General features: G+C 44.4%; 1 protein-coding gene across 11 annotated transcripts in view; it reads left to right on the top strand.

The window, feature by feature from the left end:
• Positions 1 to 14127, top strand: part of SYNE2 (spectrin repeat containing nuclear envelope protein 2) — a 233603-nt gene that overhangs the window by 155850 nt on the left and 63626 nt on the right. For 10 of the 11 annotated variants that reach the window (XM_088673909.1, XM_088673923.1, XM_088673899.1 and 7 more), the window contains 9 exons: positions 238 to 342; positions 1086 to 1286; positions 3736 to 3906; positions 4684 to 4815; positions 6501 to 6697; positions 7853 to 7985; positions 9221 to 9403; positions 10485 to 10631; positions 11791 to 11967. In XM_088673909.1, the coding sequence (XP_088530035.1) occupies positions 238 to 342; positions 1086 to 1286; positions 3736 to 3906; positions 4684 to 4815; positions 6501 to 6697; positions 7853 to 7985; positions 9221 to 9403; positions 10485 to 10631; positions 11791 to 11967 (1446 nt within the window). The remainder of the gene's footprint in view (positions 1 to 237; positions 343 to 1085; positions 1287 to 3735; positions 3907 to 4683; positions 4816 to 6500; positions 6698 to 7852; positions 7986 to 9220; positions 9404 to 10484; positions 10632 to 11790; positions 11968 to 14127) is intronic. The other variant, XM_088673903.1, reaches the window with a different exon arrangement.

The following is a 14127-nucleotide window of genomic DNA, read 5'->3' as shown; positions in this document are numbered from 1 at the left end:
TTCTAGACAAAAACCCACTCCAGTGATGCCACTTTGATTTACTAGATGTGATTTTTCTTGTCTTTTTTCTCTCCTTCCTGTTTGTGTTTGGGGCTACGGTTTCATCCCTCTACTTGACAGATGTGATTTGCAAGTTTGTTAAGCACTGTTGGGACCTTCAGCTGACTAGAAATATATCTGCTGCTGCTAATGAGCGTAGCCTTAAACTCAAATCATCTCGTTCTTTCATTCATTCAGAGGCTGGACGCCCACGAGTTGGAAATGCAGAACTTTGAGACGCAGACTGCTAAACTAAGAGGTCATGTCCCTGTTGCCCTAATCCATGACGTGCATAAACTAGAGGTAAAGACCCCGAATGAATAGCATGTGTGTAGTACTATCAGTATCTGTGGAAGTGAGCAACATTAAATATATCTTGTCCCAACATTTAGGGAATGCCGTATCAAGGTGGATGGGAGGGCCAGAAAAGATAATGTAAGCAGTTATTTGAAACATGAATAGTTATTTGAAAAAATGTGTTTCCTAGAACATTAAATGTTGCAAAACTTCCCGGGAAAGGCCCCCAAATTTAAGCAAACGATGCTGTTAATAAGCAGCCTGGCCCTGAACCAGCAATTGATGACTGCAGATTTACATCAGCCAGTTCAATGAGTGCCGGGATGAGAATAGCAAGGTAGTGGAGGGTACATATTCATAAGCGATGGATCTACATCCCCATTCAGGCCCAGGAGATGGTTTCCAGACATAGGAGACTCTGCTTTGCAGAACCATTGTTCAGCTGATTTTCCTTTGCCTTCTTCCCTTGCTACAGCTGGTTCCCCTTTCACTAGATGAATGCCCTGATTTTCTGATCAGAGGTTTTTATGGCCACGCTTCGCACGACGAAGCAGTGGCCATAGAAAACCTTGTCGTATAGCGAGGCAACCTCCGATCAGAAAATCCTTTCGTTAAGCGAAATTTTCGTCTAGCAGGGCATTCGTCTAGCGAGGCACCACTGTACTGGGCTAAGCTCTGGTTGCTAGTCAGATATTTTCAACGCAAACAACCGAAAGAAACACATTAATTAGAACTTGTTTAAATTCCAGGATGTGTTAGATGACCTTTGGGAGATCCTGCAAGACAAACAGAAGGAGCTGGCCTCTCCATTTATTTGCGAGCAACAATATGAAGCTTTGCTGCAGGGATTAGCTGAGCTCGCAGATCTTGGGCGAGAGAAAGTTGCTCAAGAGATCAAGCTCAAAGCTACCAGTCGAACTAATTTACAGTTTCATCTACAAAACCACAAGGTACTGGCTTTCTGCTCAAATAACTTGAAGTACTGTGATTTTGCCCCCTCTCCATTTCCAGATAATATCGATGGATTCCTATTACTCCTTGAGATTAGTAGCAAACAAAAATCTGAAGCAAAGTATTAGAGATGGGAGATTGCCCTGGGACTTCTGATGTATGCCACCCTGAGTTCTTTGGAAGTAGGGATGGAAAGTATCTGTCAGTTTTCCCCACTCTCCGTTTCTGATTTTCCCACTCTTAAATTCAGTTCTCCACATTTCTGTACCAGTTTGCAAGTTGTTGTTTTTTAATCCTTATGAAAAATCGAAGGGTGGCTGCGTTGTGGTTCTCAAGTCGCTTCTGAAAGTGTGCATTTGATACATTTGGCTGTTAAAAGCAAACTGAATCTCACCTCTCTCCCATCCTTGTGGTGGGAGAAAGCAGTATGTGAAACGAAATGTATAAGATGTTATGAAAAATGAACCCCAAAATGCGCTGCCTTATAGGAAGGACAGACGCTCCAGATGTTTTGGACTACAATTCCCATCTTCCCTGACCACTGGTCCTGTTAGCTAGGGATCATGGGAGTTGTAGGCCAAAACATCTGGAGGGCCACATTTTGGGGATGCCTGGCTTAGCATTTCATGTTTATTTCCCACTTTCAGCTCTTAACATAATTGGCATCACAAATGAGTAAAGGAATTTTGTGGGGTGGGGAGTGTGTGTGTGCATATTGCAATATGTAAATAATACACCTGGTGCTGTAATTACTTTGCCAGACATAAAATACAGCGCTGCTAATGAAGATTAATGTTTACAAACTGCCCAGGAGAAAGATGGCACAAACACGAAACGATTCCTACTCAGCTGTTTTGACTGTTAAGTTAAGAGAAGCAGTTAGTCACTTCTGTTTCCCATCAGACAAAAGAGGCTGCAATTTTACCTCTTCAAAGTAGAAAATGGTGCAAGTGGGAAGGGAAGGAAAATGCCTTGCAGATGAAAATACAGCTTTGTATGAGGCATTAAGGTGAAAATGGTTCTCCATATAGATCAAATGGGGGAGAGCCTGCAGCTCAATGGCTGAGCATCTTGTTTGTTTCTTTTATTGAATTTATAGGTCACCCTTCCTCCCCAAGGATCCCAGGGAGGCAAACCAATATAAAATTTAAAAACAAAGCAAAAACTATTTTAAAGCAGATTTAAAACATTCTGAAACAATTACAATTAAAAACAACAACCACAACCATCTAGAAGTAGTTACGGTTAAGAACCTTTTAAAATAAATTACAACTAAAACATTCTTCCATCCGGTGATCTGGAGGTTGCCGGGAACCCAAACGATCGGGTAAACAGGAATGTGTTTTTATTCTTCCTGAAAAGTGATACGGATGACAGGCAGGCACACTTCACTAAGGAGAGCATTTCACAACCAGGGAGCCACCACTGAAAAGGCCCTGTCACAGGTCAGGCAATCGGGCAGTTGCTTTAGATGTTGAAAGTCCCAAGTTCAGTCTGCAGGCAGGGCTGGGATAGTCTCTTGCCTAAAACCTGGAGAACTGCCATTCATTGTAGACCAGGGAGGGAGGAGCTCCAGATGTTGTTGGAATGTAGTGCCTGCCATCCTTGACCACTGGCCCTGCTACCTGGGGCTGATGGAAACTGGAATCCAAAATGTATTGGAGGTTCCCCATCCCTGCTGTAGGCAAGACTGAGCAAGGTAGGCCAATAGTCTGACTTGGTGGGAGACAGCATCTAAACATTTACATTTGTGGGCTTGCATTGCTAAGCCAGAGATTCCTTATCTTTGCTCAACCGTATGTTTGCTCTGCATGATCAGTGGATCTGAGGCTCGCAAAAAAATGTTGTTGTTGTTTAGTCGTTTAGTCGTGTCCGACTCTTCGTGACCCCATGGACCATAGCACGCCAGGCACTCCTGTCTTGCACTGCCTCCCGCAGTTTGGTCAAACTCATGTTCGTAGCTTCGAGAACACTGTCCAACCATCTTGTCCTCTGTCGTCCCCTTCTCCTAGTGCCCTCAATCTTTCCCAACATCAAGGTCTTTTCCAAGGATTCTTCTCTTCTCATGAGGTGGCCAAAGTATTGGAGCCTCAGCTTCACGACCTGTCCTTCCAGGGAGCACTCAGGGCTGATTTCCTTCAGAATGGATAGGTTTGATCTTCTTGCAGTCCATGGGACTCTCAAGAGTCTCCTCCAGCACCATAATTCAGAAGCATCAATTCTTCGGCGATCAGCCTTCTTCGAAAAAAATAAGTGGCTCTAATTTATTTTTTTTAATTACTGGTGGCCAGATCACCTGTCCCCACTAATTTATAATACATTTAATCCTTCAGCACCAGCAACAACAAGAAGGGAGAAAAGTCTCTTATAAGGAAACAGGTTTTTTTGTTTCTTTAAAGTGTGAATTCATTGATTTATCCTCAGTGCCGCTTTCCTTTATAAATCCAGAGCTTTTTCTGCAACAAGGCCCACAGGCAGCTGGTACAGACGTGTTCCGAAAAGTTGGCACCTTCAGCGTTACATGAGAGAGGGAAATCCTGGAGTCAGCTGGTAGAGGAAGACCAATGTTTGGAACAGCAAGCGGTCCAGTACGGAGCCTATTTGGAAAGACTGTTACAGGTAAGGGGATAAAATGAAGTGGGGGGGGGGAGAGCTGTGGAGTAGAAATACATCTGTACCTTTTATCATATGTAGTGGTCGTGTAAAGAGGTGAAAGCTTTCTGGGTAATGATATATAATGTTGAAATATACATTCTTTAAAAAAACCAGAAGCTTTCCTATTAGGTATAGTTGGTGGAGAAATATACAAGCAGGATAAAACATTGTTTTCATATGCGACAACTGGGGCAAGAATGTTAGTAGCCCAAAGATGGAAGCAAGAAGATTTACCAATGAAAGAAGAGTGGCAGGTGAAATTAATGGACTATGCAGTTTTGGCGAAACTGGCGGGGAAAATCCGGAACCAGCAGGACCAGGCTTTCCAGAAAGATTGGAACTAATTTATTTTATATTTGAAAGACAACTGTAAACAATTAGCATCGCTAGTTGGGCTGCAGGAAGCTTCGTAAGGATAAATTTATTACTTATTGTAGTTAAGCAAGGAATTATATAAGGATAAGATTTAGCAGGAATAAGAAATTCAGGAAAATGCAATGTATGGAGGTTAAGTCTGAAAACCATTATTTGGGGAGGAGGGAAGATACAGGCTCATGGAGCCAAATGTTTTATTTTTGGAAAAAGGTTGTTATGATGTTATGCAAGGAAAATATATGTAAAAACCAATAAAAATTATTAAGAAAAAATAAATACGTCTGTGGTGGACGTGGTTCTTACACAATGGTGTTAGGAAACACCTAAATATAATGTGTTTTGCTAAAAATGCATTCCCTTCCTTAGGACTGGATAGCGTTTGATGATGGCTATGGGTCTTTCTGCCAAAAACTTGAGGCGTTGTCCTCCGCTGTGCCTTCTGTGGGTTTGGTGGAAGAGACAGAAGAAAGTTTGATGGAAAGGACTCAGCTTCTTCAGGTACTTGCCTGCCCCCTGAATCTTGTAACCCACCTTGTGCCTGTTGTCATCAATGGACTGAAACACACTGTCAAATTTCGAGCAACCTCTGGAATCATAGAATCATAGAGTTGGAAGAGACCACAAGGGCCATCCAGTCCAACCCCCTGCCAAGCAGGAAACACCATCAAACCATTCTTGACATATGCCTGTCAAGCCTCTGCTTAAAGACCTCCAAAGAAGGAGACTCCACCACACTCCTTGGTAGCAAATTCCACTGCCGAACAGCTCTTACTGTCAGGAAGTTCTTCCTAATGTTTAGGTGGAATCTTCTTTCTTGAAGTTTGAATCCATTGCTCCGTGTCCGCTTCTCTGGAGCAGCAGAAAACAACCTTTCTCCCTCCTCTATATGACATCCTTTCATATATTTGAACATGGCTATCATATCACCCCTTAACCTTCTCTTCTCCAGGCTAAACATACCCAGCTCCCTAAGCCGTTCCTCATAAGGCATCGTTTGGAAGCCTTTGGCGTGGCCCATGCAGCTGCCCAAACTTCCACATTCCCACTTCCACGTTCGCTGCCTCCCTGCCAGGTCTGCGCTCTTCGAAGCTCGCACACCTTTCTCCCCGTGTAAACCACGCTTGGCGAACTGGGTGGTGTGACTGCGTTGCAGAGGGTGTGTGTTGAGAAGGGACCCTCCCCCACACTGTGCATGTTCGAATGAATAAATGTGTAAACAGTTCCACTTGCCACCAATCCAAGCACCGCCCACCCGCAGTTCTGGCCACGCCCATGGTCATGTGGCCCCTCCCCTGACCCATCAGCCCATGTGACCCTTCTAGCCCTTGGGATTATAGCCGTGCTCTAAGGCAGAGGCTCATTAGGATTTGGGGGCGCATGAGAAAATGGGGCACTGTGCGGACCCAGCTGCGGTTGGCCCCATACTTCCAGGGAGGTTCAATTTCCCAATGTCCAGCAGGAAGCTGGAATGAAGAAGGCACCAGCTCTTTGGAGAGCATGAGGGACATTCAGTGGGCAATGGAAATAAAAGGCTCTCGGGAAGTTGGGAAAATAGGGGGAAATGAGCCATCAATCACCTTTAATGGTTTGAACAAGATGTACCAGAGAGGGCTGGGTGATACAGGAAGGAATCAAAGCCCCTCTCCTTAGGAATATTGGAAGCTACCCTATACAGAATCAGACCATTCATTCATCTAGCTCAGTTTTGTCTACTCTGGGGTAGTGCTGCCCTCTGGATGTTGTTGGACTACAACTCCCATCTTCCTCAGCCAATGTGGCCAATTGTCAGGGAACCATGGGCATTGCAGTCCAACAACCTCCGGAAGGCAGCCTGTTGCAACCTACTGACTGGCAGCAGCTCTCAAAAGTTATCACCCCAAAGAATTGCGTAATTCTAAACGAACTGATTGCTGGCTTCTGTGTTAATGAAGGGAATCTCTCCCAGTCCTAACCAGGAGATGCCAGGGATCTACCACCGAGCTACCACACTCTTCCCTTCATTAACACAGAAGCCAGCAATCAGTTCATTTAGAATTACGCAATTCTTTGGGGTGATAAATATAATTTGTTTCTGCCGTGCTGTTCTTCCTCATCAAAATGAATGGCAAGCCTGAGACTAAAGCCAACAGCCTGTAACTCTGCCTCTCATTATAACTCTGTGTAATCTTTGTGCTCTTTCTTAGCAAATCAAAATGGAAATGGAAGGGGAGCAGGCCGGGTATTGTCAGGTAGTGAAGGAAGGGAAGAACCTGCTGGGGGTCGTGAGCTGTCCTGAATTGCAGGTCCAGATTGAGAAGCTGGAGGACCAGTGGGCCTCTCTTTCCAAAAGAGTTGCCCATGAGCTACAGAGACTGGAGACTTTGCTCAAACTCTTGTCCAGGTAGGTGCGGTACTTTCCTACGTTCCTCAGCCTAGCATTCTACGGTCGCAGTAAGCCCTAAAAACTTGGGGAGTGGGCATTTTACATCATTCTCACCCATAGGCTTCACCTGCCATAAGGAAGACTGCCCAGCTGAAGGAATAACCCATTCCTGGTCCTACTTTGTCCTTGTTGCTATTTGAGAGGGGGGCATTTCCATCACGGCTGCTGCAGAGCAGTCATGGCAGCAGCAAGCAATAGCTCAATGTGTCTGCGTAGGGGACGCTCATATTAACATTCCCCCTAGTGCTTTTATTCCATCTTCACCACCCGTGACATGTGGAGACTGCCATGGTCTTTCGTTTATTCTAACAGTAGCTTGGGTTTGTTTCTTTTATATTTTATTAAGATTTTTATTAAATTTTCTGTTTTACAATTTAAAATACAGTGGTGCCTCGCTTAATGAATGCCCTGCTTAACGAAATTTCCGCTTAACGAAAGGATTTTTTGAGCGGAGGTTGCCTCGCTAGACAAATTCGTTTTATGAAAAATTCGTCTAGCGAATCGCGGTTTCCCATAGGAATGCATTGAAATTCAATTAATGCGTTCCTATGGGCAAAAAAAAATCCAAAAAAATTCCAATGCATTCCTATGGGATTCGCTAGACGAATTTTTCGTTATAAGAAAAGACCCGTGGAACGAATTAAATTCGTCTAGCGAGGCACCACGGTACTCATTTAAACATCCTTAAAATATCAATGACTTCCCTTCTTCTTTTTCCATGGTTCGTTTTACATATCATAGAAATCCCTGCATATTTCACAAAAACTATACCATTCAGTATTCCATTACTGTATTGCATCCATCAAAACTTATTTACACTGCTGAATTTATCTTAATGCTGCCAGCGTTTTCAGCTGTACACAATTATTTTCCATATAGTCAATATAAACGTTTTCCAGTATTCTTTAAACATTTGTTCTTCTTGTTCCCTTATTCTATAGGTTGTGCATATTCTGTCAACTTAAGTTGCCAATCTTCTTTGGTTGGGACCTCGCTCATTTTCCACTTGGGGGCTAACAACACACGGGGCACAGTTGCTGCATGCATAAATAACCTTTTCTGACACCTGGGAATTTCAGTCTGAATTATGCCACCTTTGGTTTGTTTTTGCAGCTACAACAGGGATTCAAAGGAGCTGGAAATCTGGCTGGGGTCTGCTCAGCAGCGCGTTCGTGACTGGAAGGAGCAGTCGCTCAATGCCTCCCAGGACTTGAACACTGTCAGAAACAATATATGCAACTTCATTGTAAGTCAAACAATGTTTTTGTGGCTTACAACTGGATTGATATGCGTAGATTTGTTTGCACTTTTAAAAAGACAAACATTGTCGTGCTGAATCAAGCCAATGTTCCATGTATTTCCATGCTCATTGTTTTCAAATAGCAGCCAACCTACCCCTGAAGGATATTTACTTTCCTTATTGTTCGTTTCCAACACTTAATTGGCATTTCATCTAGGAATTAATCTAATGCTTGTTTTTTGAAGCCATCTTCAAAAACTCAACATTTTCTTTTCCTCTGTCATTCAGTGGCCATGTCCAGACAATCATGTATCAGCCTAATAAGCCCAAATATGAATGAAACTAAGACCCCTGCGAGCAGCTGCTTCTCTCCTCTCTTCATGTGAGCAAGCAAACAAGCCATAAAGTCATTTCCCATTGCATCTTACGTGGTTTTAGAACAAGCCAGGATATGAAAGCTCCTAGTTGACTTCATATCCTGGCTTGTCCCAAGGCCGCTAACCATAGTTTCCCAGTTCACACCCAACAGGAAACTGTGATTAGTTGAAGACGTCTTGTCTTGCTTGCTTGGTGTTAAGGAAGGAGCAGGCCACAGCTCGAGCTCATTGGATGATTTTGAGTTCTGTGTATCAGTCAAGTTTGCATTTTACTGTCCCTCCAGGGTCAGCGTAGCTTACATTGGGTGAGGGTGTGGGGCAACAGTTCCCTGGTGCTTCCATTCATGCAGGAAGTCAATAAAGCAGGGATGCAGCTGAAAAGGACAGGGAAGCAAGGAGCAAGTCCATTCCCACATTCCCATGGCCATCTGATCAACAGCCCAGGGGGAGGAAGTAAAGGCTGGTGCTCTTGGCTCAAAGACCCGGAAAGAAATACCAGGGAATTGGCAGACTGTACACAACAGCACATCTGGCTTCCCCATTTTATCCATACATTTGCCCTGCATGGTAGGCCAAACGGCAAGATGGTGCCAGGCTAAAGGTCACCTAGTAAGAGAAATCGCAGAGCAAGGATTGGTCTCTGTAATTTGGTTCTGACACTGTGAACTACATTGTGGTCATTCTCAGTTTATGGCAGTGTTTTGGGTGAAAAAGAGGGAATAACTTTTCTCAGTTAAAACCGGCTCCATGGTACAATTCATCCAACTGTGGTCAGAGCAGCATCTATTCTTCCCCCTCCCACAGTAAATTTATTTTCTTTCTTTGAAAGTCATGCCCATGTGAAATTGTTTCTCCAACTCCTAGGCATTTTCTACAGAGGTTGATGATAAATCTTCCTTGAAGTCATCAGTCATAAGCACTGGCAATCAGCTCTTGCTTCTTAAGCAATCCGACGCAGCGGTACTGCGGTCAGCTTTAGTGACGTATGACCAGAGATGGGCCGACCTGATCGCTCAGTTGCCAGGCATCCAGGAGAAGTTTCTCCAGGTAAAAAAGCAAATCAGAAGCCCAAACCTCCAGGCCTGAACTACCTCGATAGGCTGCTCTGGGTATTCATTGCAAAGTGCTGAATTATGTGGCCCAATCATTCTTGCATTCAGGGCCTTCTTACCAAAGCAGAATCCAGGTGTTAAATACTACTGTTATTGCAGCCTCCTTAACCTTCTGTATGTGTTACTGATTGCAAGCATTTATATATAACTCAAGGATGCAGTCCATCAAAAAAAAAGTGGGAGGCATGTGTGCTAAAGTCCCACTGAAATAATGTACTGCAAAGAGCCCAATATCTCTCCTTCAGCTTTGACTTGCAGTAATAATCTTGTCCTAAAACTTTTAAATGCACACTCTCTTCCTATACTTGGCCCCCACTTGCCAATTCATGGGGTTTTTAAAAAGTTTGCTCCTACTTCGTTCATTGAGAATGTTGCTAGGCAATCTGAAAGACCATTGCCTACATCCTGATCCCTGCACATAGAAAACTAGCATATTTTGAAGAAGGCTAGGCTATAATCCTTCTCCCTGAAATGCTGGATTTCTATGTGCCGGGAATTTATTTTTTGCTTGTTTGCACGGGGGAGCATTTTGTCTTGTTGGGCCCCTATTGCCGCTTGAAACATACAGTCAGGAAATGGCTAATTCAAGGACTCAGTCCCTCCCACCCTCAATCTGTTCATGCATGCATTGCCTCTATCCACCCCCACGTCCCATTATAAGTAGACCTTGTATCTCAAACCAATCCATTTAGTTTTCTCTAAGTTTTGGTTAAGGGTATTCTACAGTTTAAGAATCCATAACCCTTCCTTGTAAACAGAAAGAGGAAGACAGACCCAGATTGACTGGGGCAACTCAGTCCGATGGATAATAATAATAATAATAATAATAATAATAATAATAATAATAATAATAATAATTTATTTATACCCCGCCCATCTGGCTGGGCTTCCCGTGCCACTCTGGGTGGCTTTCAACAAACATTAAAATACATGGGGCATTAAATAAATAAAATAAAAATAAAATAAAATGGGGCATTAAGTATTACTGTTGTTGTTGTTGCATAATTTCTGACCAGCTTCAGGTGGCAAAGCTGCCGTCTCATGAGGCAATCGCAGAATTAATGGACCAGATGAACCAGATTGAGCAAAAAAGAAGATCTGAAGCTACTGTGAATGCTCAGAGTCCCACATGCCAAGTGAAAGGCCTTCTTAAGAAGTACAAGGTGAGTAGGGCACTAAAGAATGAGAGTCCTAGAAGCTGATTCACTTTGCCAGACAAGAATACAAGAATCCAAATTGGGAATCGCATCTGCCTGGTGTGGCCTCTTCCAGTCACCCTATAATTGGGGTCTGAGCCCTGTAATGAGCACGAGAGCTTTGCTGAACCCCTGGGGTGAAAGGTGCCTTGCATTTTATGAATACAGTGGTACCTCGCAAGACGAATTTAATTCGTTCTGCGAGTCAATTCATTTTGCGAAAAATTCGTCTTGCGAATCGCGGTTTCCCATAGGAATGCATTGAAATTTCTTTCTTTTTTTGCCCATAGAAATGCATTAATTAAATTTCAATGCATTCCTATGGGAAACCGTGATTCACAAAACGGTTTTTTCGCAAAACGAATTCGTCTTGCGAGTCACCATCAGATCGCAAGACGCATTCGTCTTGCGGAAAATTCATCTTGCAGGGCATTCGTCTTGCGAGGTACCACTGTAAAGGCCACTGCACAAGGGTACCTTGCTTTCTTCCAACTGTGGCATCTCCCTGCTTTTGCCTTTTTCAAACCGCCACCTCCGCCTGGGACCTTCTGCATTCAGAGCGCATGCTCTGCCGCTAAGCTGCACCTCTTCCATCTAGTGCTGTGCCACTTTTTGCCCAGAAATGCTTTTGCAATGGGTCTCCTACCGCCCACCCAACTTACTTCACAGGTGCCACACGAGGCTCTTCAACGGTCCACCACCACGGTCCACGAAAGCTCATACCAATGACAAACTTAGTTGGTCTCTAAGGTTCTACTGGAAGTAATTTTTTTTATTTTGTTTGGTCCACCACTCGTAAGTGCATTTGGTAGCAGTAACATTCCATCACAGCAGAGCAGCCCTAAATGCACATTAAGTGTGCAGTACGATAGATTCTCATGCATATAAAAGCCAAGAAGAAAATGCCAACTTTGCCCAGATAGATTAGTGAGCTAGCAAGTGCATTAACCTACAAGCCCACACTTTTAAAGCATTAACAAAGGACAAACATTCACAGAGATTATGGGTCATCATAGTTCCTCTATGCATTAACACCATTTCAAATGCCATAAAAGTAAGTGGTAATGGCGTTTTCTGCGGTGGAAAATGCCTTTTTTTTTTGACAGGGTTGTGTTTACTTTTCTAGGAATACGAGATGGAAATGAACTTCAAACAGGGGGTAGTAGATTATGTTAACCAGTCGCTGCTGCAGATGACAACATGCGATGTCAAGAACAAGCGTTACGAGAGGACGGTGTTCGCAGAGCGTCTCGGTGAAATGAATCTGCAGTGGCACCGGTTGAGAGGCTCTCTGAGCGGAAAGGTTTGTTCATCCTTTGCAGTTCTTTTGCACAGAGAACGAGTCCTGTGGATCCAGAGCGGCACATGGAGAAGTCGTAACACAGCTTCCTCTCCACTGCAGCCCCCTGAAACACTGTGAGGCAGGGCCAGCCCTTTCATTAGGCAGTCAAATAGCTGCGTCAGGGAGCAGATTTTGGGGTGTCCTGAAAGGGCAGAAAATAGTTTGTTATTTGTTGTTGTTGTTGTTGTTGTTTAGTCGTGTCCGACTCTTCGTGACCCCATGAAGAGTTTGTTATTTAATGGAAGTTTGTTATTTAATGGGCTCTTATTTGTATTTTGAGGGACCCAGGTGGCGCTGTGGTTAAACCACTGAGCCTAGGGCTTGCTGATCAGAAGGTCGGCGGTTCAAACCCCTGTGACGGGGTGAGCTCCCGTTGCTCGGTCCCAGCTCCTGCCAACCTAGCAGTTCGAAAGCACGTCAAAATGCAAGTAGATAAATAGGAACCGCTACAGCGGGAAGGTAAACGGTGTTTCCGTGTGCTGCTCTGGTTCGCCAGAAGCGGCTTTGTCATGCTGGCCACATGACCTGGAAGCTATACGCCGGCTCCCTCGGCCAATAATGCGAGATGAGCGCGCAACCCCAGAGTCGGTCACGACTGGACCTAATGGTCAGGGGTCCCTTTACCTTTACCTTTTATTTGTATTTTACTGGCAGGAAGGGGGGAAAGGTGCTTGTGGGTTTTTCTGCCTCGGGTATGACTTAGCTGGACATGGGTGCACCTGGATTTGAAAATCCTTCAACTGTAGGAACTCTGCCCGCAATTTCACCAAGCCAATCTACACAACAAGCAATATCTCTGCATTTGGAAGATTCCAAAATTTCCAGCTTCCTGCATTCAATTTAGTACATCCGTTGTGAGGAATGATCCCCACATGTGTTGTGGGAATATGGGATGCAAAAACGGTAGATAATCTTTGCATACCTGCCAAGTTCCTCTCTGAAAAATAAGGGACCGGACCGGAAGTAGCATACCGGAAGTAGCGTGGCGGCCATTTTGGAACTGGGCGGAGCATGCTCAGAAGCTACTTTTGATGCTGCTGTGCCCAGTTCCAAAATGGCTGCCGCACCAGAAGTCGCGCTGCAGCCATTTTGGAACTGGGCAGAGCAGCATCAAAAGTCGCTTCTGAGCATGCTCTGCCCACTTCCAAAATGGCCGCCGCACCAGAATAAACCGGGGGAAAACAAAAAAAATCCATTTTTCCGGCTGGGGACAGCCGGAAAAACGGGGGTTTCCCGGGGAAAACAGGAGACTTGGCAGCTATGAATCTTTGGCCGTTTTAAAAGTCTATGTCCAACAGTGCCCCTCCAATGACAGAGGGCACTTAGATCACCGTTTCTCAACCGCTGTTCCGCGGCACACTAGTGTGCTGCGAGACGCTGGCTGGTGTGCCGCGACGTGCCGCGACGAGAAGGGCGATTTGCATTGTCACGTGCCTGGCGGCCGCCAATAATATAGCGCTGCCCCGCTGGAAAGCTATATTTCTCCTCCTCTTTCCCAAAGCTCTGTGCAAACGACACTGACCCGCCGGACGGCTTGTGAAGCCTTATTACAGGAGATTGCAACCAACACAGCAATTGGCAAGTGTTTCTTACAGTCATAATTATAGTCAATATAGGGCGGCACAGAGTTAAATTTTTTAACTTTTTTAATGGTGGTGTGCCGCGTGATTTTTTTCACGGAACAAGTGTGCCGTGGCCAAAAAAAGGTTGAGAAACACTGACTTAGATCCAGTGGAGGCTTCTTCCAGCAGAATGGAGAGGAAGGTGATTTTCCACCTGTCAGGTCCCCTGCTTCTTCCCAAGGTGTTCCAGCTACTGGATGGGGGGGGAGGAATGGCTGGGGTGAGGGAGTTTCCTCCCTCTCCACACCATGGTGGAAGCCTCCATTGAACCAAAGTGCAGGGTGGGTTTGATTTAAATCGAATTGATTTAAATCACTGGTTGGTAAGACTTGATTTAAATCTTTTTTTTTACAGAAAGACTCATTCAAGGTGGTATAATCTTCATATTTACAACCAGATGAAGGTTTCATGTTTGGAATAATAAATTTTCAGAGTAGTTTTTGCAGTTGTATCAAAAATTACTGATTTGGTTATACTCTTAGAAATACATAGACAGATA

Source organism: Zootoca vivipara, chromosome 1 (assembly GCF_965207765.1).
Source record: "Zootoca vivipara chromosome 1, rZooViv2.hap1.1, whole genome shotgun sequence".
Taxonomy (NCBI): domain Eukaryota; kingdom Metazoa; phylum Chordata; class Lepidosauria; order Squamata; family Lacertidae; genus Zootoca; species Zootoca vivipara.
This window is presented reverse-complemented; position numbering and strand designations above follow the sequence as displayed.